The sequence below is a fragment of the Silurus aristotelis genome (genome assembly GCF_946808225.1).
Source record: "Silurus aristotelis genome assembly, chromosome: 29".
Classification (NCBI taxonomy): domain Eukaryota; kingdom Metazoa; phylum Chordata; class Actinopteri; order Siluriformes; family Siluridae; genus Silurus; species Silurus aristotelis.
The window spans coordinates 9,223,086-9,249,325 of record NC_139602.1 but is presented as its reverse complement, the minus strand read 5'-3'; the positions used below and the strand labels follow the sequence as shown (position 1 = coordinate 9,249,325).

The 26,240-nt window shown below is 39.5% G+C and overlaps 1 protein-coding gene across 4 annotated transcripts in view; it reads right to left on the bottom strand.

Moving 5' to 3' along the window:
• The window catches only part of phactr3b (phosphatase and actin regulator 3b), a 67,107-nt gene that overhangs the window by 23,445 nt on the left and 17,422 nt on the right, over positions 1–26,240 (bottom strand). Inside the window, exons 1-8 of one of the 4 annotated variants that reach the window (XM_083535317.1) lie at positions 17,970–18,143; positions 11,098–11,259; positions 10,696–10,770; positions 8,731–8,880; positions 6,080–6,316; positions 5,705–5,903; positions 5,195–5,388; positions 3,591–3,744 (exon numbers count right to left, since the gene is read on the bottom strand). In XM_083535317.1, the coding sequence (XP_083391443.1) occupies positions 3,591–3,744; positions 5,195–5,388; positions 5,705–5,903; positions 6,080–6,316; positions 8,731–8,880; positions 10,696–10,770; positions 11,098–11,259; positions 17,970–17,982 (1,184 nt within the window). In that variant the 5' untranslated portion in view covers positions 17,983–18,143. Of the gene's footprint in view, positions 1–3,590; positions 3,745–5,194; positions 5,389–5,704; positions 5,904–6,079; positions 6,317–8,730; positions 8,881–10,695; positions 10,771–11,097; positions 11,260–17,969; positions 18,144–26,240 lie in introns of those variants that run through there. The other 3 variants (XM_083535314.1, XM_083535315.1, XM_083535316.1) reach the window with 3 other exon arrangements.

Sequence of the window (26,240 nt, the reverse complement as noted above, 5' to 3'; positions counted from 1 at the left end):
TGATGATGGTCGGATAACAATCCACATGATCCCACTTCTGCACCCACCATACGTGCCAGATTTGGCGGCTGCGGCCTTCGCCGTTTTCCCGAAGATGAAGTTCCAGCTCAAAGGTCGCCGTTTTGACCCTATTGTGAAGATCCGGCGTAAATCGCAGAAGAAAAGAAGACTTCCAGGACAAGTTCCACAAGTAAAAGTGGATAAATAAAGTGTTCCCTTGAAACTTTTTGATACAATCTCGTATATGGACAATGTTTTGTGGATAAACATCTCATTCCTTATGTGGTCCCCATTTGCTGCTATAGTAACCTCCACTTCCACTCCAAGCTATCTGTGAAGCTACAACAATTTGGGAAAGAATCACAAATAGCTGGAAAAGTCAAGTATCCAAACACTTGTGGACTTTTATCCACTTCAGAAACACTTTCCACTTTCTGGACAAACACAAAATGATAATTACTAAATTAGTTGTCAAAGCAGATGCCGAGTTGTCGCTTAGAAAATGGCTCCTCGTACACAAACGCCTGTACAGAGGTTAATTAATCGACTCATTGTACTCTGGATTGTTCTATTGACTAAAAACGACTACAGCTTTTCATTTACAACAACACACTCTTAAGTGCTAAATTATGGAGTGACACAAACCGGACAGGACGCCGAGGACGGCACTCACTTCACTCACTGTGGGTGTCGTTCATTTAGACACAAAGCCAGAGTGCTGCTTGCTGTCTGAAAGGAAAACAGCTGAAAAACGTGTGAAGAGACGTGGGCAGGAGGAATATTAATCACACGCACATGCAGATGTCTTCAGCATTACACCTGGAATTAATGGAAATATCTGCACGCAATAAATGGATTCATTTATTGTAAATAATTAGAGTTTGCCAGATATTTACAATCTGCTGTAATGGTCAGCAGTGACAGAGTAACACTTGAGGATGGAAGCAGTTCTCCTGCAGACTCTGCAGTAGTAAATGCTCTGCAGGGACGTCAGTGGAGTCCTTGTGATCTTCTCAGCAGTCTTCACCAATCTCTGCAGGCGTTTGCGGTATATAACAGTAGTGCTGCTGTACCACACGGTGATGCAGTTGGTCAAAATTATCTCAATATTGCAGCTGTAAAAGTTGGCGAGGACCTTAGGTGTAATGCCAAACTTCCTCAGTCCTTTCTCATTCTTTATGTACACTATTATCTCCTTTGTCTTGTCTGTGTTGAGAAAGAAGTTGTTATCCTCAGACCATGTCTTCAGACTGTCCACCTCCTCCCTTTAGGCTGCTTTGTCCCCGCCAGAGATGCATCCCTAAACTTCAGGATGATGTTAAGATGCGATGCAGTCGTGGGTGAACAGGGTGTAGAGGATAGGGCTCAGGACACATCCCTGTGGAGTGCCCATGTTTGTAGTAATGCTGGCTGAGGTCCTATTTCCAATCCTGAAAGACTGGGGACTGCCAGTCAGAAAGATTAAAAGCCAGTCACAGAGTGAAGGGTGCAGGCCAAGTGTAGACAGTTTGTGGGTGAGTTTGTTGGGGATGACGTGTTAAAAGCAGAACTATAGGCCACAAAAAATATCCTGATATAAGAGTCTTTATTTTACAGGTGGCAGAAGGAAAACTGATAATGATATGCCTACCAGTCCAACAGGTCTACCTCAGATGGTGCTGCCGCCAATATAACCTCTCCCTTTAGTCTTACCGGAGGGGACTTTGAAAGCCTCAGTGAAAATAAGAGCTCAGCACTGTCGATTCCCACTGTGTTGTAATTCTAGCCCTTAGCTTGTCCAGTTTGTTTTCCAGAGTAAGAGTAAGAGGCTAGGTAACAGTGGTCAGCTAGAACAAGCTTTTAGCCTAGCATGTAGCTAAAAGAAACACCCCCCCCACCCACCCCCGCTCTTTCCACGCTTGCGACGCCTTCTCTGAAGTACTCTCATAGGGTCAGCTTGCTCACTCGAGCTTGGGGGTGGTGGCGGCTACTGGTGCAAGCAATAAGTTGTAGCTCAGGCAGTATAAAACCAGTGAATTCAAAATGGCTGTGTAAGTTAGCAATGTCCAATTATTCATGTCTGCTATATGTAAGTAGTGCATGGCATTTGTGCTCTTTGCAAAAAAACAAAGATAAAGACAAATAAAAAGAAGAAGAGACCGCCATTCAAATAAGGAGCGAGCAAACATGTCCGCCTCGGGGGGGCGCCATGGGGCATACACTTGGCAAATAGATATAATTTAGGTGGTTTGCATCAATAATTGGGGTAAATACTAATACAAGCACAAACTGACTCAGGCATAGACTCAAGACTTTATAAAAAAAAAAAGTTCAAGAAGGGGTTAATACTTATGCACAGTTGTGTGTTTGAGTTGGGTTCTAAACCAAGAGCTCCACCTACTGGTCACAAGACCATCTGGGCCTTCTAAGGACACCATCACGTGACTGAATTAAGAGCAATAATAAACCTGAAAACAAATATTTTTCAGCTAAATATGAATAAAAAAATCATCACCAGTGATCTGGTTACGTAAACAAACATTAATCACACTGTTACATCAAATCTCACTCACAGCTCAGTTTTTTTTTTTTGCTGAACCTACACAAATCTGGATGATGAGTTCAGATTTGACACCGAAAACAAAAAGCTGCACTCGTGCCACGGCGGAAAAAGCACGAGTCGGTGCGCTCATGTGTGAAGCTCAGAGCTCGAATACGCTGTTGATGCTGACGATGCCAAATCATCTGTCACACTCACCCACGCTTGCGTACATACTCACACACACACACACACACACACACACATACTCAAAAACACACTCACAATCATACACACACTTAAACGCTCTTCAACAAAATCACAATTGGAGAGCAGCAAGGACGAAATGAAATAACAAACTCGATGACATTCTGAAAAGAGACAAAGAGAACGAGAAGGGGGGGTAGAAAGGCGAGAGGGGGAGGAAAAGAGAGAAAACAGAAAGGGAGGGAGAAATAAAGAGAGAGAGAGAGAGAGAGAGAGAGAGAGAGAGAGAGAGAGAGAGAGAGAGAGAAGTAGAGAAAGAGGCAGATGGGATAGATAGAAAGAAATAAAAATAATGTAAAGAAAGAGGATTAATGAAAGAATAAGAATAAAAAAAGAAAGCAAGAGAAAGAATATAAAGAGCGAGATAATGAGAGCGAGAGAGAGTCGGAGTAAAAGAGAATTGAGAGAAAGATTGACAAGTAGACAGAGAGGCAAAAAGGGTAAAAAGAGGGGGGGGGGGGTAAGTGTGTGAGATAGAGCAAGACAGAAAAAAATTTTAAGAGATAAGGGGAGAGAGAGAGAGAGAGAGAGAGAGAGAGAGAGAGAGAGAATAGAAAGAGAGAAAGAGAATGAGATAGGGAAAGAGAGAGAGTAAGTGAGAGACAGAGAGAAAGACAAACAAAAAGAGAAGCATATATGGTGAAGAGAGATCCAAAAAAGTATAGAGAGAGAGAGAGAGAGAGAGAGAGAGAGAGAGAGAGAGAGAGAGAGAGGGAGAAAGAGAGAGAGAGAGAGAGAGAGAGAGAGAGAGAGAGAGAGAGAGAGAGAGAGAGAGAGAGAGAGAGAAAGAGAACAACTCACTTACTTGGCCAGTTTCATTTCTATCTGCTGTCGAATCTCCTGACGCTCCTGGTCACTGCGCACCGGGAAGATGTTCCTGTCCTCCAGCTCCTGTTTACTGGGTCGATTACGCAGCTTTACTGCTAGCAGCTCTCTCTTTATCCGCCGTGGTAGTGTCCCTACAAAACACACACACACACACAAACACACACACACACACACACACACACACGAATAATTACAAACAGCTAAAAGAACATCACTTTCCTCCAATTTGCAAAACGTTCATAAATTAAAACTGAATTCTAATTCATTGATGATTTACGGTAAGAGTGATGATTGCAGAAATCCTAGGGTTTGGTGATCTGATGTTATGACCTCAATATTATATACACAATATTTGAACAAAAGTATTGGGACACCTGACGTTTTCAGCCGTAGGAATTGAATATTCCATTCACTTGAACTAGGAGACTCAAATCTGTTCCAGCATGACGATGCCCCCTGTGCACAAAGCCAGCTCCATGAAGATCTGCTTTACATGGGTTGGAGTGGAAGAGCTTTAGAGCGCCAACCCTATGGAACACCTTTGGGAGGAATTTTTTCCACACGGACTGCACCCCCCCCAGGCCTCTTCACCTCACCTACATCCGTACTTGACTTTACTAATCCTCATGTGGCTGAATGACCACAAATCTACACAAAATCTACTGGAGCATCTCCCTAGAAGAGTAGATTATGAGAACAGGAAATGGAGACTATAATAGGATGCTCAAAGACCACATACAGATCTTTATAGTCAGGTGTCCACAAACCGTTTGTCCATATAGTGTATAGCAAATGTGATCACATTTCACCATGATATTTGTGAAACTTTTCAAAAATGTTTTGAAGAATAAGAAATTGATAAGATTGTGACAAGAATTAAGATGAGCAAAAAAGAAAAAGTAAAAATTTGAAAGTTTAGGGATACGTAGTGTGCAGGAGTGATAGTAAAAAACGAGTTTTCCCTCCGCTTATCACCTCGAATTAAACTCGTATGTCGAGGTACCACTGTATATAGATAATAACTATGTAATAGATATATTACACTGATCAGGCATAACTTAATAATCACCAGCCCAATACTCTGTTGGTTCCACTTTTGCTGCAAAACAGTCGTGACCCATTGATCATTAACAGCATGAACTTTTTCAGCAGTTTGAGCTACAGGAGTTCATCTGTTGGATCGGACCACAAGGACCAGCCTTCGCTCCCCGCGTGCGTCAATGAGCCTCGGCCGCTCGTGACCCTGTCCCCGGTTCACCACTGTTCCTTCCTTGGAGCACTTTTGATAGAAACTGACCACTGCAGACCAGGAACATCCCACAAGAGCTTCAGTTTTGGACATGCTCTGACCCAGACGTCTAGACGTCACAATTCGGATTCTGTACTAATGGTCGATCAGTGATTTTACATCCGGGTTGTTCAAGAGTCTCACAAAGATCTCACAAAAAAAGATACCAAGAAAATATAAATGAGGCATAATGAGGAAAATGATGAACGCTGCGACCGATATGAGTCGAATAGAAACAGCTTTAGCGATGACATCACTGACCGATGACATCACGCGGTGCCGTTGGTACGTACCCGAGATGACGGATTCGTTCCAGCTTTCCTGATCGCTGTAGTACTCGTCCAAACCCATGTTCTCTTTATTCTCCTCCGCCTCCTTCTTGTTCTCCGCCTCCCCACCCTGATGCTCGCTCTCCATGCTGGAAGTACGAGACACGTGACCGTCTGAGCGGCGCTTCGGCGAGCAGCGCACCTCCCTGCTGTTAAAACTGAGTGTGAACAAATACACATCAAAACTTCACCTGTGAGACACTGCAACAATTAAAGAGGTATTGTTCTGGAAACAAATTACAAAAAATCGCAATAAAGTCTACGAGAATTAAATACTTTGGGATAGTTTACGCCTTATGATTTTATTCCTATAGTTGTTTTAGATAAAAGAACAGAGACTGTCAAATTTTTGGGAACATCTAATCTTTTATAGTTTTCTGAGACACTTGCATGTACATTCTATACAGCGGAAAAACAGAAGAACATTCTATTTATAAGTGTGTTTTGTTGGTGTGATGTTTTCTAACCCTTTACCTGTCCTGTCTGTGTTTGGTGGCCAGGGCTCTGTGCAGTTCCTCAATGATGCAGGTAGGGGGCAGCAACGGGTGAATGTTGCACAGATGTGGTGAGCCTGTAGGGGTGGATATCCGGCCCCTCAGCGTATCTTTGGGAAGTGTGAAGTTCCTGGGAAGGGTGGCTGGAGCCGGACGTATCTGATGAGTCGGGTGTGAACCTGTGTGATGAGGAACCAGAGGCTTAACTGTAAAACTGTTAGAACCTCGTTTTTATTATTAACGCAATCTAATGAGCATCCATCACTGACTGACCTTCTCAAAAGTTTAAGTTAAACACTAAAAAACATTCAACAGGCCGTGTTTTCATTTCAATTAATACTCATGTGGTACTGACTGTCCAGACTCCCGAGCCGGGGTAGGAGCTTTGCCGGCACTCTGGGTGGAGGAGTTCGCACTTCTCTTATCGCCGGCTCTGCTTTCAACTCCTCCACGCTACGGACAACCTCAGCAAGAGGAACACTGTCAATGAAGGATGGTTCGAACGTCGAAACCTCTTCCTCCTCCTCCTCTTCTTCCTCCTCGTTGTGGCTGTTTTCCTCTGCGGTCTCGGTGTATTCTGTGGCATCTTGTACTGTAAAGAAAGGAGGACATGTTCTTGGATTATGCGATCTTTGACGCCACCTAGTGAAGCAAACATGAAGCACATCTGCACATGGAATCCTTGATATATCTTAATTTCTTTTATATATATATATATATATATATATATATATATATATATATATATATATATATATAAAATAATAATAAAAAAAATTCTATTATAATCCACAATTTTTCAGTTCCAACTGCAAAAAAGAAAATCAGCTACCTGCAGTTGTAGGAGAATAATTATCAATGTTGTTAGATTTTTAAAATTCTTTAAGTTTATAGGACAAAGAGAAATGCAGCTTTTTAGTAAGAAAGGTTACTGCTTTCCCCAGGACTGTTTCAAAGCACTGACTCTGGAGAGTCCTTTTATAAATGAACTTCAGCTTCTTCTTTACACAAACCAATGACACACATTTTTACATCAATTTGTGTGGCCACACAAGCCCCTGTAAATGCCCTGAATCAGAACAAGTGCATTTACATATAAAAATATGCCAAGCTGTGATTTGTGAGTCTTTTACATCGCTGTGGAGGAATTTTGGCCCTGTCTTTTTTTTGATCAGAAATGCTTTAATTCAACCACATTTTCATCATTTTAGTGTGACAAATATGTAGAAAATGTAGACAAACTAGAAAGGGGTCAAATACTTTTACAGTGTATATATATATATATATATATATATATATATACAGTGAGGAAAATAAGTATTTGAACACCCTGCTATTTTGCAAGTTCTCCCACTTGGAAATCATGGAGGGGTCTAAAATTGTCATCGTAGGTGCATGTCCACTGTGAGAGACATAATCTAAAAAAAAAAATCCAGAAATCACAATGTATGATTTTTTTAACTATTTATTTGTATGATACAGCTGCAAATAAGTATTTGAACACCTGAGAAAGTCAATGTTAATATTTGGTACAGTAGCCTTTGTTTGCAATTACAGAGTTCAAACGTTTCCTGTAGTTTTTCACCAGGTTTGCACACACTACAGGAGGGATTTTGGCCCACTCCTCCACACAGATCTTTTCTAGATCAGTCAGGTTTCTGGCTTGTCACTGAGAAACACGGAGTTTGAGCTCCCTCCAAAGATTCTCTATTGGGTTTAGGTCTGGAGACTGGCTAGGCCACACCAGAACCTTGATATGCTTCTTACAGAGCCACTTCTTGGCTGTGTGCTTCAGGTCATTGTCATGTTGGAAGACCCAGCCTCAACCCATCTTCAATGCTCTAACTGAGGGAAGGAGGTTGTTCCCCAAAATCTCGCAATACATGGCCCTCTCCTACATACATCCTCTCTTTAATACAGTGCAGTTGCCCTGCAGAAAAACACCCCCAAAGCATGATGCTACCACCCCCATGCATCACAGTAGGGATGGTGTTCTTGGAATTGTACTCATCATTCTTCTTCTTCCAAACACGTTTAGTGGAATAATTACCCAAAAGTTCTATTTTGGTCTCATCTGACCACATGACTTTCTCCCATGACTCCTCTGGATCATCCAACTGGTCATTGGCAAACTTAAGACGTGCCTGGACATGTGCTGGTTTAAGCAGGGGAACCTTCCGTGCCATGCATGATTTCAAACCATGACGGTTAAGTGTATTACCAACAGTAACCTTGGAAACGGTGGTCCCAGCTCTTTTCAGGTCATTGACCAGCTCCTCCCGTGTAGTTCTGGGCTGATTTCTCACCTTCCTTAAGATCATTAAAACCTCACGCTCTTAAATCATTAAATCATCAGCTCTTTGGTCTTGGCCATGTTAGTAGTTGGATTCTTACTGATTGTATGGGGTGGACAGGTGTCTTTATGCAGCTAACGACCTCAAACAGGTGCATCTAATTTAGGATAATAAATGTAGTGGAGGTGGACATTTTAAAGGCAGACTAACAGGTCTTTGAGGGTCAGAATTCTAGCTGATAGACAGGTGTTCAAATACTTATTTGCAGCTGTATCATACAAATAAATAGTTTAAAAATCATACATTGTGATTTCTGGATTTTTTTTTTTTAGATTATGTCTCTCACAGTGGACATGCACCTACGATGACAATTTCAGACCCCTCCATGATTTCTAAGTGGGAGAACTTGCAAAATAGCAGAGTGTTCAAATACTTGTTTTCCTCACTGTATATATATATATATATATATATATATATATATATATATATATATATATATATATATATATATATATGTATATATATATATATATATATATATATATATATATATATATATATATATATATATATATATGTGTTGACGTTATACTAATTAACAGAGCTGGTAGAAAAAGAATCAAACCATCCTGACCAATCAGATTTGAGAAGTTAAACAGCACTGTGGTGGTGTTTTTTATGTTGGTAACATGGCAGGTTATACTAGGCTTGCCTGTGGAAGGATTGTCCTCGTCTGACCCCAGGTCCTCTGTATTACTGGCCAGCGGTGCCAGGGCCTCTTCTTCTCTCTCCTCGCAGTCTGAATATTCCTGAGTCAGCATCTCCTGGTCCTCCGAGTTCCCCCCACATGCCAGGCTGGAACCTGAAACACAGTCACACACAGTAATCTCTGAACCATCCACAAAACAACCGGTATCCTTTTTCAAATAAAGAAACCTAATCTACATTAAAAGTCCTATAAAATGACTTTTCTTGCCATTGTAACATTCCTCATAATGCAGAAACCCGAAATTAACGAACATATAAATGACTCATAGCATGCAAAGCTAATGCAAATTTCACTAGCCAGCTAGCTAACATTAGGATGACTGTTACATCGATTGAATTCGATTTAGCATTTAACAATGTAACTTGTCTCAAAATAGCTTTACACAGATAAAGAGGTTATAAAGAGGTTATTTTTTCCTTATCATGAGCGAGTCAGGGGCCACTGTGGCGAGGAAAATCTCTCTGAGATGGCATGAGGAAAAAACCTTGAGAGGAACCAGTCTCAAAAAGGGAACCATGTCCTCATCTCAGTGGTGCCAAATGTCCCTTCATAGAAGTTCCATCATTGTTGATGTGTACGTTCAGTGACACGCATACTGACTGAACCGGGGACCAAACTTGTAGCAGCTAGCAGTTACGCTAGGTAATGTAACTAAGTAATATGCTATATATTTCCACAAATTTTAACTAATTTGGCTAAATATTATAGCAATATAAAATACTTCAAACAAGCTAGCTAGCATTAGTATATTGTATTGTACTTGATGATGTTTAAACTAAGCTGCGAGAGGGTTAGCAATCATAGGCACACACTAACACACTAATAAAAGATAAAAAGCACCCCCCTGCGTTCCTGCCACTTCTGGAAGGTGTCCTGGAAGTCTTCTTTTTGAACTGTGTCAAGCACCTTCTGCATTTCGTGCCGGATGGAGTCAAAACGGCGATTCAAGCCGGATGTTCATGTTCAACCCAAATCTGGTGAATAGGGTTTGTGCAGAAGTGAGATCATGTGGATTGTTCGCCGACGATCATCATGCACAAGTTGCCAAATGATTTCGACATTTTCGAGGGTAGGGTTCGTTGATGGTCTTCCTGACCTCTTGTCTCTTCCGGTCACGTACTTCCGCTCTTGAAGCGCACACGCCACTCGAAACCCTCTCGAACGACTCGTTGCCGCGTCGACCGTATGTCAAACGTATGTCATGTCAAACGCCTCCGTGGCCCAGTTTCACGCTGAATTTCACGTTTGCTCCTTGTTCTAACTTGCTCTCTGTGACAAAATCGCAGACGTGGTAATACACCTGGTCAGAATAGCACCAGTTAACACTATTAGAAACGTTTCGATACCACCTCGTACAATAGTGACCTGCTGACCCCCCACGCTTTTGCATTTAAGATCCTTTTGAGGGAAAAGGGATCCTTTTTAGTGATTATTTGCCTACAGTCACAACCATGAGCAGAAAACCATCTTAGAAATCCTCAAACCATCAAACCTTGAGGTGGATGGACCCCAACAACAGATGACTATAAAATCAAGTTCCACTCGTCATCCCAGACCAGGAATCCAAAATTACAGTGGGAACAGACTCACACAAACTGGACAACTAGAAATCGGAAAAAGATCAGGCTTCAAGCATGTAGTTGAATCGAAATAATCTACAAACATGCAATGCAACAGGAGTCCTTCACTTTTACTTTTATTTTCAATCAGCTGCTGTATTATTCGCACGGCAGCTGTGATAAACGTTGCAGACGAACTCTGCTGCTGCTGTCATCACTCTTTAATAAAGCTGTAACGACTCCCTGGGTGCTTGTACAGTGAGAAGCGTGTTGGCTCGGGTTTCTCTGTATGACAGCGGAGAGTAATGGACACGACTGGAGCTTTGAGGATGAGAAAGCTGTTTCTCACCTGTTCCCGTCTCAGCCACGCTCTCCCTCGCCAGATCATCGCGGCTCGGCCGTGTAGACACTTTCCTTTCCACACCTGTAGGGGGCAGCACATACACAGTGTGGTATTATTGGTGTATCTAAAAATAAACAAAATCTCCATCTAAAAACTATTGATAGAACATTCATATGCAATGTACGTGGAAAAAGAGGAGCTTTTTATCCGTGTGTAGAAAATAAAACACTTGTGGATGTTCGGTTACAGGAACATAATTAGCGACAAAGTGGTGTGAACATGAAAAGAAGTCAACCACTCTACATCTGATTGCTCATTTACCTATAGAAGCACATTCCCAAGTGTTTTATTACCTTATATCTTTTTTTATTTTCTTTTTTTAGAGCGTCTCCACTGATCTGCCCTCACCTGCCGAGCCTTGCCTCAACTTTTCGTTCTTCTTTTTCCTCCACTTCCACGGTTTAAAGATGCGCCCCAGACTTGCCAGCTTACTGTTACGGCGGATGGGTGGAGTACGAACCCCCATCACCAAACACCCAGAGTGAAGTGTCCTTGGTTGCTCCATGACATCTACAACAGAAAGTGGGGGAGTCACACAATCAGCAGGCTGCAGAAGAATTCTGATCATAATCAACAGGAGGAGCACGCGGTCACGTGAAGCGTTCCTGTTTTGCGGAAAGAAAAACAGGTGTTTATTAAATATCAGGATGCTTCCGTCGATTTGGACAGCACATCTGGGTCTTTTCTTTTCCCTCAGGAGCGATTTGCTGTAATTAAGCATCAGACATAAGTCCCTCAGTTACGTTACGCTGTTTCTGGAGCAAAAAAAAACGTTAGCACACAACATTCTCTGCATCATTTCTTCCAGAATTTACAGAGCAGGACGTTGAACACAAGCACACATGACTTTAGATACCACTTCAGATTCACTAATTGAATCGTGGAAAACCAAATCAGCTTGAGGTATGTGCTAGGAATCGGTTATACCAGGGGTTATACCTTCTAAAAAAAGCTAGAGAAACAGTCCCATCATTATATTAATTAAAGTTTTCTTTAAAGCGATCGGTCAATATTTTCTAAATGACAGTATGCGTATTTTAAACATCTGTCCTGTATTCTGTACTCATTCATCATCTTTCTTTCGGCTTCTTCCATTAGGGGGCGCCACAGCGGATCATCAGTATTCATGATCCGCATGTTCGATTTGGCACATGTTTTTAAGCTGGATGCCCTGTCTAACGCAACCCTCCCCATTTATCCAGGCTTGGGACCGGCACTAAGAGTGCACTGGCTTGTGCAACCCTAATAGCTGGGGTTGGTTCTGTATTAATTAAATTCTTTAAATTAATTTGTGATTGTTTTTCAATGCACTGTTTTTAGAGCGCACTCGCACAGGCAAATCAGACGATTTAATGTGATTCGCCGGCGTGTGAAATGCAATGTTTATGTTATTATTTAGGTTTATTGATATTTGTATACAATTTATTTTATATCTAAGTGTGATGTTCTGTACATCGTGGCTTCAAAATGTTATGAGGAATTATATTCTTGTCCATGACATTGTAAAATGAAAGTCTAGTCGACCTTCTGATCAGAAATCCAACATCTTAAACACTCGAAAGTGATTTTCCCATGCTGAAAATCTTACAGATTTTATATGGACAAAAGTATTGGGACACCTGATTTTTCCAGCCATGTGCGGTTCTTCCACAAACTGTTACCACGAAGATGAAGGCAAACAATTCTATAGGATGTCTTTGGATGTGCTAGAAGACCCAAACCTGTTCCAGCATGACCATGTCTCAGTGTGAGACCCCTTCCCTAGACTTTAATTGTTCCCATATCAATCCCAAACTGTTCATCGGATCCGGAATACTGGGAAGTCTTGTGAGCCTCATAGAGGAATTACAGATGCAGCACCAAAGGAGCTGAGTTAAGTGGAGTGATGTGAGTTGAAGGTGGTGGTGGAGGTGAGGGAAGAGGGATTAAGCTCTTCAGCGCCGCTGCTGTGCGATGGGGAAAGGCAGCTCAGACAGAAATAGTCTCTCCCACGCAGTCTGACTGAGACAGAGAGCTGACGCTTCGGGAACACAGCAGATGAGCTGTGGGCTGTACCAAGAGCCGACAGTTCTATCTCTGTCTCTGTCTTTGCGTTCTATGTAACACCTACTGGCTCATGGAGACAAACCTGTTTAGATCTAATGAGAGGTTGGAAGACGATAAGAAAAAATTACAAGACTTTAAATTAAGTGAGAGATTGTGCTGCGGAAAGTGCAGGAGAAGCAGCAATGGAAGTCTTAGCCACTAGTGCTGGAGCATCCATTACTGAATCTGTAAACTAATCCATTGAAAGAAAAATGAAACACTTATGAATATGCATTAATATGCAAATATACCCACAAATGTCCTCCTGTCATCCCTAATAACCATACACAATTTGAACAAAACTTTGTACAAACTTCCTTTTTCACATCAAGTCCCCATTTGCTATTATAAGAACCTCCACTCTTCTGGGAAGATGTTCCACTACATTTTGTGGAGATTTGTGCTCATTCAGCTACAAGGATGTTAGGAAAGTCAGTACTGATGTAGGTGAGGTGAGGTGAGGTGAGGTGAGGTGAGATGAGAAGGCCTGGGGTGCAGTTAGTGTTTACATCCATCCCAAAAGTGTGCAATAGGGTTAAGGTCAGAGCTCTACATCAGGAGACTTACAAATAATGTAAATCAGATCTTCATGGAGCTCACACAGAGGGTATGTTCATACCGGAACAGGTTTTAGCGTAAGTAAATGGAAATTTAATGCTAGCACGTCCAATGTCCTCGTATACAATCGTGTGCCTCCAATTTTGTGGTAAGTTTCAGGAAGAACCTCATATGGCTGGAAAAAGGATCATTCTAGCTATGCTTGCTAGCTACCTAAATGCTCAGGAACTAGCTTGGGCTTTTCAAGTTGCACAGGTTTAGTCCACAAATTTGATTGTAAACTATAATCTCATTATGATTAATGTTAAGCAATTTCACTTGCTATGCTAGCTTAGCACACGGTGGCTCCAGCCAAAGGTTTCCAAGTACCACAGTGTCATCCTGAAATTATTTGTACATAATAAGGACATAATAAGTCCAAAGCTGGTGCCCCACTTTCGGGACCTCACAAACGACGTGATACAGAAGCACCTGAATTATTGAAAAATCTGATTTTTTAGTGTCTTCAGTGCAGGTTATATTTAAAGCAATATTGTGTATAGCAAAAGTTTTTTGACTTGCACACTTAACATAACCTTAGCCTGATAATAAATATATTATAGAATGAGTCTTCAGTATCGGTGCTGTGTTAAAGTCAGTACGTTTTCCAGCATGGGAAAGTATTGTATTTTTGTCGTATTACCTGGGGGGGAAAACGAGCAAACAGCTATAACAACGTAACCAAATAAAAATTTATTTATTAATTCATTAATAAAAGAAATGCAATTCATGGCAGTGTGGGTGCCTTATTGTGTCATAAGAGGAATAAACACATATTAAGTGTCCAAACAGTTCATTCAAACAACCCCTACTCAGATTCCTGACTTTACTGAATCACTGAAACATCATGCTCCGAATGTAAAAAATGCGTGTCCAATCAGGAACCAATTCTAAAAAACAAAAAAAATGTTGTGTTGCAAGTCCAATATTACTCTGAATGCGGTTCTCACTGATCCATAACTCTGTAGCAAGGTTATACTAACTCCAGACAAAGCAAGCATCAGTTTTAGCTGTTAAATTTCCAGCGTGTTATTTTTTTCCTCTTAAGGACCCTCTTGTCCTACACAGCTACAGCTCATCCATCCAATCGTGTTCTAATGATCCTGAAGTTCAACCGAAAACCTAGAAAACACGCTTCCCTGCGCGCCAAGCGGTGTCGCTAATTAATTTGCAGGGACACCCGTAAATGCCACACTGAATATAAATGCTGAATGCCAATGCCGTTGTCGATGCTGTGATATTTAAAGTGCATCACGAAACACAAGCAAGAGCGTGTTTACTGCTGGTCTTTCCCGTGAAGATATCTCCATACAAACACGATTGGATTTGCAACTCTGACAAAAAAAAATATCACACGTTTTTTGACATGTTAGGCTTCTGCCAATTAAAAGGAGCACGTGACTACAGTCTGAAGCAAAAAATGTAATCCAGGTCAAGCCTTTTAGCCACAGCAGCCCGGGTCAGGGTGGCGTTACCACGGCAACCGCTCCGGATGTTGCCGAAAAGCCCCTTGGAGGCACAGAAACATGAGTGCAAAAAAAAAAGAGGGGATGATGAGGAGGGGGTAGAGTCGGGGGGGTTGCTGGGTGGACGGAGAGGCTGTTGCCACGCAGAGTGACAAGAAAAGCCCGGGCAGCCAATCAGATCCCGGGGAGTCAGGCATACCTCTATTTTTAATCCGTGCATGGTCAGGGATGTTGGTTTAAAAGATGTGTGGACTGTAAAAAAAAAAGCTTCGGTGTTACGGACAAGAAGTGTATATGTATCTGAAACACTTTTAACATGCAGCGTAAGGGCTGAGATAAATACACATGATGCTCAGGTTTAGCCTGTCCGTGTGCAAAACCTGAGCCGATCATTTTTTAGGGTTAATTTCCTTAATTATAATAATGTACAAGATATTAATTTGATCTCATTAATTTTACACCCAACTGTATATTTATTTGTCCATAAACTTTGTGCATATATGATAAAGGATAACGAATGCTGTGTATTTCTGTTGTTAATTTTTTTTATTTTCAGTGTAAATAGAAATCCTGGATATATGGGTAAATAAATATAAATATAATAAATATACATATCAACTAATTACGTTTTACTGATTTAAACACATTCAGGGTTAAAAACCTGAGAAGATTTAGTTGATTGATGCTAAATGCAATCCAGTTTGGAATAAATAGCCGCTATCCAATAATCGAACGATCAGTCAGTAAAAAATAAATTCAACCATTGAACCTTCATATGATCTGATACATGTGTTTTATATACAGTACACAGGCAAACGTTTGTGAACACCTCATTCCACAGTAAGTCTCCACTCTTCTGGGAAGATGTTCCACTAGATTTTGTGGGAATTTGTGCTCATTCAGTCACATCATCCCAAAGGTTTTCAGCAGGGTTACGGCCAAAACTCTACAGCAGGAGATCTTGCAAACCATATGTTCATGGAGCTGGTTTTGTGCACAGGTTTGGATCTCCTAGTTCAAGTGAAGAGAAAATGAAACCCTACCACCTTCAAAAACATCTTATTCTATGTGCCTCCAACTTTGTGCTAACAATTAGCAGAAGAAACAAATATGCTTATAGAATTTCAAAATCTCTTCATAGCAAAGTTCACTGCAAGATGATAAACTATATTCACTTTTCCTCATTTCATGTGGAAACTGTTTCAATGCACATTTAAATCAGATTGCTTTAGATACCAAAGGAGATGGGAGTTATCGCCACAGAGAAGCTCCAAATTAGCAGATGTTTATCCAAAGCCCTAGGCAGGAATACACACAGTCCATCACAGGGTGCCCTTCATACACATACACACACAAAACATTGAGAAGTTTTGTGTAATCTGATCATTAGTAATAAGTTAACATTGCTAGCTACATTAGCTTAGCACACTGCAGAAAAAGCAAAAGGTTTGCCAGTACCACCATGCCACCTGAAATAATCTGTCATTAGACATGATTCATCCAAACCCTGAACCATTAACTAAAATACTTTTCTTGACACAACCTTCTCAAATCTGATTGGTCAGAAAGTGTTGCCTGGTTGGAATTTTCTAACTTAACTGTACATGGAGTTGAAGGGAAAACACTTTTCCTCGTTGATGAAGCAACTGTGAACACGGACTACCTTGTTTTTTTTTTTTACGTTCCACAGCATTAAATAGTTCTGTTGCACAACTTCAATTTAATAACAGTAAAATCATCGTCATCGCAGCATTCCTGTCGGGTATTTATATACAGTATATCCAGTGGGAAATAAACAGGAAAGCCAAAGGAAACCTTTTTATCTTCTCTACACTTCATCATGAAGTCACAAGTCATCATGTCAACCTAAAAACGTCTAACTACACGTTGTACCCTGTTTACCTGAGAATTTATCTGCAGTCATAATAAATATTCGTACAATCACAATACAAATTACAACAATCAGACCACAGTTGGTAGCTGAGTGGTTGATCCATTGGTCTTTGGTCAATAGGTCATGAGTTTAAATCAAAGCACTTGAGCAAGGCCCTTAAATGTAATCAATGTGTAAGTCCCTCAGGATCAGTGTCTGCCAAATGCTGAAAATGTACTGCCACCCATCAGAAATTCAACCTGAACATATAACATTACAGAATAAATCAATATGCATTCACTCAGACTAATAATATACATCCTGACTATAATGTATATCCATACAGACTACATTAATATTCATACTCTCAAACGAATAATATATATATCCTGAACATAACATTATACAGCCAGAATATAATAATTTCCTGGATATACTGTATATCTATACACTGTCCATTAATATGCATACTTTTAGAATTATTAATATATATCTTGAATATAATTAGATATATCCTGAATATACTGTATATCCATACAGACTAAATCGAAATCCATATTCTAAGACAAATAATATATATTGATTATAATTATATACCACACATCCTGAATATATTGTTTATCTATTCAGACTAAATCAATATGGATACTCTAAGACAAATAATATAGATCTTGAATATACTGTATATCTATACACAGTACATTAATATGCATACTCTGAGAATAATTTATATATATCTTTAATATAATTAGATATATTCTGAATATACTGTATTTCAATAAAGACCAAATTAATATGCAAACATTCAGACTAATAATATGCATTGAACGCAATATATATCATGAATATACTGTACAGCCATACAAACTTAATCAAAACGCATACTCTGAGACCAATAATCCAGAACTTGAGTATAATCATTTACAGCAAATTCTGAATCTACTGTATTTCCATACAGACAAAAATCAATATGCAAACTCTTAGAATAATAAAATACATCGATAAATCAATATGCATTCTCTCAATACATCAGACCAAATAAATATGCACTTATTCAATGCATACAGTGAAAATATTCAATTGCTCAGCCTAATAAAAGCTCCTCAAACAACCTGACAATATCAGTGGAACATGCACACAGTCCAAATACATTTTGAAACGTGCAAAACGTGTGAAATAAAATACCCAGACAAACTCACGTGCAAATTGCATTGTCAATTGCGTGTGTTAAAAGCGCTTTATAATGTAGAGAAGTGATTGTCAGGTTTTGTCACGAGGAATAAATAAATACATTCATAAATAAATAAATCCTGTACTATTCTTGCTGCAGGAGGAAATATACAGTAGCTCTCCCTCTGTTGCGCGCGCACTGGCGTGCCGGACAGGAATCGGTTCATTGACTCAACGAGTCGACACGAATCGACTCGCATAAGCACAAAATAATGCAATAATGCCTTTTCCCTTAAGCATTATTACCACGCAACATGTGATTTTTCAGTTATCTTGTTTGTTTGTTCGAGGTAATTTTATGAGCTGTTTATAGTCTTTACTTTTTTTTTATAAATAAATATAATTATAAAGAGAAGAAGAGGTATAATTTGTTTAGCAGAAGTCCTCATAGAATGCAAGATGCAAAACCTATTTGTCAACATCACAAACACATCTCTACCCAAGCTTTCTATTTTATATTGTATAAATAAGTATCCCCACTGCTCAATGATTAAGGTGTGATTATGAATAGAATCTGTATATTTCAAACATAAATGATTGCAATGTGTACAAGATATTCGACTGTTGTGCAGACACTATACACACACATGCAATGCAGACATGCACATAAAAAAAAAAATTGCCAAATAATAAACATCAGTGAAGGTTTGTCGTTCACCAATGTAAGGAAGTAAGAAAGGCCATGACTGTGGTTTCTAATACTGTAAAAAAAAAAGAAAGAAAGGCCAAGACTGCAGTTTCCAATACTAATATCCAATCCAATAATAATTCTAATATATGTTTTGGATATGTTTCCATTATTATCGCAATATAACTAACTTGAGAATTGTATGAATGTCACATTTCACAGTCCATCACCGATAATTTTCCTACAACGCATCCATGTTTTTAGATTTTCAATTAATACTCTACATGACACTTATAGTCAATCTTACATTTATTTTTTTGGAAAAATATCCCCAACTTCCACCCTGACCCACTGCCCCATAACAGCCCCTAATGAACTCTGGGCTGTGACATGTTACCAACCAACACAGAGACCAATCCAAAACAGAAACAAGGTCAAAAATCGATTCTTAACCGACTCAACACATTTGACCTCCACGGTGTCAGTACTGCTTGTCTTCTTTTCCCACACTTTCTACAGCAGTTCGTTTATACCACACTAAGAGCGACTTGTAGCCATGTTTCATAATGTTTCCCATTCATCGCACATCTGGCCATGGACACAAAACACAGACTGCTGTGTAATAAATGTCTATTTTGTTACTCAATAGCTGATTTGGACATTTGTTTGTCTTGTTCACTTCATAATGTAGAGAGCCTGCAACTGGACCTCAGCAGGTCACGTGTTCCAGCGATTTAATCCAAATCGCATCGTGGAGCTAACACAGCATCTGACAGGCGTGTGGTGAAAGGTCAAGATGTCATGTCCTGTCTTATAATTTGTGGTCGAATGTAATTCGCGTCCTATCGCCCGACATGGCCATGTTATAGCCGAGTAAGTCGTGTTACCTTAATAAGTTTTTTTGCTTCAGGGTGACGAATGCATTAACCGAATGTTTATTGTGACAGTAATCGATGCAGCTCCTGAAAAGGGATCCTCTGCGGTTTTTTTCAGGCGGCTTTCCAGCGGGACAGTGCAGACGTTACTGACAGCGCAGAAGTGACATCAAACATAATAAGGCTGAATTTGTCTTCAGGGAGAGGAATAAAGAGGAGAACAGTTAATAACCGCAGTATCGCTTTCTCAATAGACTCATGATCGTCTCTACGCTGTTTATTTAATTAGAAATGAATCCGATCAGGGGAAGCCAAGGGGTCTCACAGACAGGCTTGGGAAAATGCAGACATCTCAAAGTGTTTTGCAATTGATTTTCCAGCACACTAGGCACACAGTTTAAGTGAATAACCTCTTTGCAGTTATTGCAGTATGTGGAGGGAAACAACGATCTTGTTTACATTCAGCATGAAATATTCAACAGTTTTCATTTAAGGTCATTCTCAGGTCATTGTTTTTTTTTTTTTATTTGATGAGAAAGTGGGTAAGGGGAGGTGGAAAACACTTCATTTTACACTACAATGAGTACTTTAACACACACACACACACACACACACACACACACACACACACACACAAGGGATGTGTTAAAAAAAAAAGAACTCGATGCTCATGAAATGCTGAATTCTCATTTCTGATTAGTCAGAAGGTGCTGAGTGAAATTCCCGTTAATAAAATTAAAGGTAGTGCACTTACACACAGGTTTATTTTACCTAACATGTTATGGTTTCTATGGTAACACCTTTTCTGAGGTACATCCGATGATCTAGATCAGGGGTGTCCAATCTTTTTCACAAAGGGCCGGTGTGGGTGCAGGTTTTCATTCCAACCAATCAATGGTCATACCTGATAATCACTGAAAATTAAGATAATTAGATTTGGACAGGTAGAATTTGCTGTAGACTTGCTTGGTTGCAATGAAAACCTGCACCCACACTGGCCCTTTCTGGAAAAGATTGGACACCCCTGATCTAGATAATCTAAGTCTAACAGTTAACACCTGTTAGGTGTTTATTTGACATTTCTGGAAGGGGTCTCCACAATGAATGAAAAGTTGTTACTTGAAAGTTAGTTTTACACATTTGGTAGATTTTATTGAATACAATTTTTTAGGCTTTACTTTTATATTAAATTATAGAAATATTACAGTAGAAAAACTCCAACAGTTGCTGGTTTCAAATCGATTGAAGTTGATACTCTAGAGGCGTTCGCTATGTGGTTTGGTTTGTGTTGAGGTTATAGCTCAGTGGTCAAGGCATTGGACTCTTGATTGGAAAGTCAAATCAAAGTCAAAGTTCAAATCGCAGCACCACCAAACTGCCACTTATGGGCCCTTGGGCATGGCTCTTAACCCCTCAACTGCTCAATTGTAAGTCGCTCTGGATAAGGGCATCCAGATGCCATAAATGTTTTTATTTTATTTATTTTTTTATGCCATGCTCAAAATATTACTAGATAATTATAGAAACAAGTGGTTTAACAATATGTTGTCACATGCACGTTTTCTCTTTCTGTGCATTAAATTTAATTCAATCGTATTTGTATTTTGCTATTGTATTTGTTTGCTACTAGCTACCATTAGCAAGACAACGCGGGCCTGAATGTCAACTTTCGACTGTCGTACAGTCTGACATTATGACATCTAAGATCCTACAGTGTGACATGGGGATCATGTTCGTACAGTCTGACGCAACAAACGCATATTGCGGACTATAAAAATTTGCACAGTGTGAGCTCGGTATTAGTTTACATCTCACAGCTGTTACGTATTTTAGCAGCTTCCATCCACAAAAAAAAAAGGCACCAACACCCCTTCTGTATTTCTTCCCTCCTGTATTTCTTTCTTCCTGTATTTGAGATCAAACTGATATGAGAATACAACTCAAATCTTTGTTTAGATCGGGCTGTTTCGGCAGGTGAGATCACTTTGTTCTTCCACTTTGTCCCTCATAGCCTTAAATCTGGACTACTGCAGATTTCTGCTGCATCATCACCACTGCCTCCACCGTAGCTGCCCACATCAGATTTAAAACACTGATACATGTCCATAAATTTCCCTCCATCCACACACATCGCTCAAACTGACTTAGGATCCTCATGCACCTAATCTTTGTATACTGTTACTAGGGTGATGGCTTGAACCATCCCTGGCAGTTCGAACAGCTGAGTCACTGTGTGTCTTTAAATATTGTGCTCATTTGCATAAAAAACTATTTGTTTACCGGGTTTTAGCTTATTGCGTATTCTTAGACCTTGGCCTTTATTATTTTTATACGAGACCACAAAATAATTTGTGTATGTTGCTTTGGATAAGGTCATCTGCCAAATGCTGTAAATGTCAACATGCACTTGAGGCCATGTGATGTTCTTTTCTCTCATATGCACCTCTTGTGCCCAATTATGACATTAGTTGAGGATGTTACTGTGTAAATGTACATTTTTATTTTGAAGCTGTACATTGCTTTCTTAAAACCTGTAATTCAGCCACAGTGCCTATCAAATGTGTGGAAGCTATAAACTACAATATTTTAATGGTTGTTGAAAAGGGAAATATGCACAAGAATTGTAGAGTGAATGACTCTATTAAAACTTCTGTGGACAGATAAGTTTAAATGACGCCTCACGTTGTTCACGCTCTGAATCACGTGTAAAATCTGGCCAATAGGCAGTCGTGACATCATTGGCGGGCGACGTCGCGCAAACCAGGAAGCTACAAAATAGGAGTGCTATGGGTGCGACATCAGCTTTTGGAAAAGGAGATGGTAAGCGCCACAGGGATGCAGGGAGTATGGCCCGTTGATGCAGCTCTCTTTCCCTCAGGGAACTAGGGTTACCTACGTAACCTAGTGACGTTCTCTTTCAGGAACTTGAACTGCGTCGAAAACACTTTGGGAGTGAGTGTCCAATCATGCCATACTGACCAGTCCCTGCCTAGTGTGTCTGAGCACAACCTGCATGCAGGACAGAGGAGCCGGGAGTGGTTCTGATGTCAAGGTAGTAGAACCTGACAGAAGTCAGCGGGGTGGACCAACCCGCAGCGTTACAAATGTCCTGGAGCGACACTCCAGCAGACCAGGCCGTAGAGGCCGCCATACCCCGGGTGGAATAAACCTTAACTCTGAAAGGAGTGGGAAGACCAGAAGACTCATAACACAGACAAATGGCATCCACAATCCATCTACTGAGCGTCTGCTTATTAGCTGGGAAACCTTTCCTGTGAGGGCCATGGAGCCTCTACGAAGGAGGAAAAGATAAAGACCAAGGAGGAGGTTTATAGATTGTGGTGAGGGAAGACATGCAGGTAGTTGGGTTGAAAAAGGCAGATGTAGAGGACAGGGGGGTATGGAGAAGGATGATCTGCTGTGGCGACCCCTAATAGGGGAAGCCGAAAGAAGAAGAAGAAGAAGAAGAAGAAGAAGAAGAAGAAGAAGAAGAAGAAACTTGCTGTTTATAAAACTGTTTACAGAAACAATTTTTAAATACTACAATTTATTGTATGTTCTGTTGTCGTTAAAATGAGAGTCATGATGTTGGACATTTAGAGCTGTTTATAGACATAGGGTTTTGGTATTGGACTGTTTTAGTAACAGAAATCTCTCCCTGAGGATAGCACATTGAAAAACCGACACCATCAGCCTCTCTGTCATGTCCACAGAAGACAAGTTGTGAAAGGTGAGTCAGAAAGTGCTGCTGTACTGCATTATGGCAAAACCACAAGCTGACACACACAAACACACTGCGAAGGCTTTCTAATGAGCCTCCAATGCTGCATCCCTTCAGAGGATTGGAATCGATCAGTCTTACAAAATATATTTTGTTCTATCCGAGGTGCTTATGTCACTAAAGCAGATCTGGGTCGAGCTTTTTACTCACAAAGGGAGGCTTATCAGTGAAAGGAGAAGCCTCTCCCCCATCACTGCAGGTAAAGATTAGCGTTGTATCCTGAGAGGTGTCAGCTGCCTTATACTTCCTACACACACACACACACACACACACACACGCACACGCACACACATATGATGCACACACTTTATTTCTTGCATTATTGTTATAATTTTGTAAATTTGTAAGTTGTGTCTTGTATTTTTTTTTTTTATTATGTCCATATAATTTTTCATACTGTGCTTGTAGGAGTCACAGAGTAAGAAGTTAATTATATAATGTAACAGACAGATTCCTGTACATATTATAGCCTGTACATATCTCTTCAGCCTTAACATTTTCAGTAAACCGCATCCAAATACCACAGCCAATTCTAATTCTGTTTAATAAATATAATAAATAGAATATAATAAATGTACTAAATTCTCCATCTACACTGCAACATTGCAAACAAGTCCTTTCATAAGCATTCACAGTCATTATAACAAAGTAAAATGTGTAATTAACTTAATAGTATGAATACATAAACACTACAATTAATAAAAGTAATTGGTGAGCCAGCCAGGAGTACCTAAATATACCTTATGAGCAAGTAATATATCTGGTACTATTTCTACTACTGTTTGTCTGTCATGAGAATGCCTTTATCCCTTAAAGCTGACTGTTTCTCCTCTTTTTTCTTAAAACCACCCCCTCAAATGATCTCATCCTTTCTGCCAGCAGCTGCTGATGGGTGGAAGACTTCTGGTCTAATTACAGCTGGAAGAAAGGAAGAGGAATGTTTTTCCCTCATTATTGAAACAAATACCCTTCATTTGATGCTCTTAGCATTTTAGCTCACTTTCTGTGGGTGACTGGAAATGTAAATCTAAATAGAAACCTGAATAGAAATAGCGTTCCAGATATATAACAACATCAGTAACAATAATAGGTTAATAAAGCTACTCTGTCATGACATTTTGCAGTACTAAATAAACCCTATGAAAGACCAGATATGTTAAAAATAAATAAAGTAAAACTCTACATTCAGTAAATAGAATAATAAGATTTAAAAAAAATAGACTGATGTAATAGCCATTAAATAATGTTTATAACTTGAATTTATTTGAATGTACTCACATTTCAAAGAAGAAATTCACATTTTTCATGCTGTTTCAGTTTTATTTGCTAGATATTTATGTTAGATGTGTACACTTTAAGTTGCAGGCCCCTAGCTTTCTTACTGTTTGTTAGCATTTTCAGATGTTTATGTAAGTCAGCAATAAAATTAGAAATTGCTAGGTCTATACTCAAGGTGCATATTTCATATATTCATAGTGTAATGGTCTGTGCAATGATCCATAGTTTGTTTAGGTAAAGACATACAGGAGTAACAAGAGACAAAGTCCAATGGACCAAATATTGAAAGAGACTGAAGAAGTTTTAAACTATGCACTGGATTATACTATATGATATAGAAACAACAAAATATGTTACAGAAAACTGTTGGTTTATTCCATGAATTAACTAACTAATTAACTAATAAAAAACTACACAAACATAATTATAAAATATTTATATTAGACACCTGAGCATAAAATTGGTATGTGCGTTTTAACATCCTATTCCAAATGTATTCCCCATTACCTGTTATAATAACCTTAATTCTTCTGAAAAGCTGTTCCAATAGATTTTATAGTGTGTTTGTGCATATTTGTGCTCATTCAACCACAAAACCTTTAGTGAAATTAGGCACTGATGTAGGTGAGGTGGCATATGGTGGAGTCAGTGTTCCACTTAATCCAAAGGTGTTCAATATGATTGAGTTCAGAGCTCTATAGTGGGAGATCTTCCACATCAACACAGGGGTATTGCCATGTTTGAAGAGATAATATTTAACTACAGAAAATAATAAACAAATCTATATAAAACAATAGTTTTTTTGTAATTCAGTGTTTCTAAATCTGGTTTATCGTAAAAAATCGAGCTCTCCAGCTATGAAGGTGAATGTAAATGAATGTAAAAGTTTTCTCATGGGTGGTGATTTGATGATTTTTAGCTCTGCAAACATTAAGGTCAGAGCATAAAACAGTGATGGGGAATATATTTGTGCACACACGGGCGGAATAGAGGAGAACGCGTGGAAATAACATGCACATATACAATATAAAAGCCATATAAGTGGCAAAAAATGTATAATCTGGAAATGAATTAGGCATGATGACTCAGCCTCTGTGCCTAAGGCAAAACTATGATGCACAACATGAGAAAAAGCAGTTCACCATATGAAGCTCTTTGCTTCTAAACTCTGTGACTTGCAAGGAAATTCTATTATTAGTATCTTAATGACCACCTCTACCCTATTCAGATATTAATAGAATAGTAGGAACAGGTTTTATGTCATATAGGACGGTCCTCTTCCCTCATATCTGAGGACAATCAAGGTGGATTCAAGCATACATCAGTCTACTATACAGTACACAAAAAGGCAGCTTTGAGTAACAGATTGAATAAGTTATCTCATCACTCAGGCTTTATGAGCTGCTCAGCCTTTTCCCTCTGAGTGACTTTCTCCTGGCATCGATTAGCACTGACCCATACACTGCAGTCTCCTTGCTACTGTCATTGAAATGAGCAATTTTTATGTCACTTGCTATAACAGGCTTACAGAAACATTCTCAATGAAGATATCCTGTCAAGTTTTATTTATAATTTAAATCTATATGACTATGAACCTAAAATGCAGTCAAATGACATTAAAAAATAATCACGTCTCTGTTTTTCCTCCCAATGATCAGCTCTCACTTATCGTATAAGA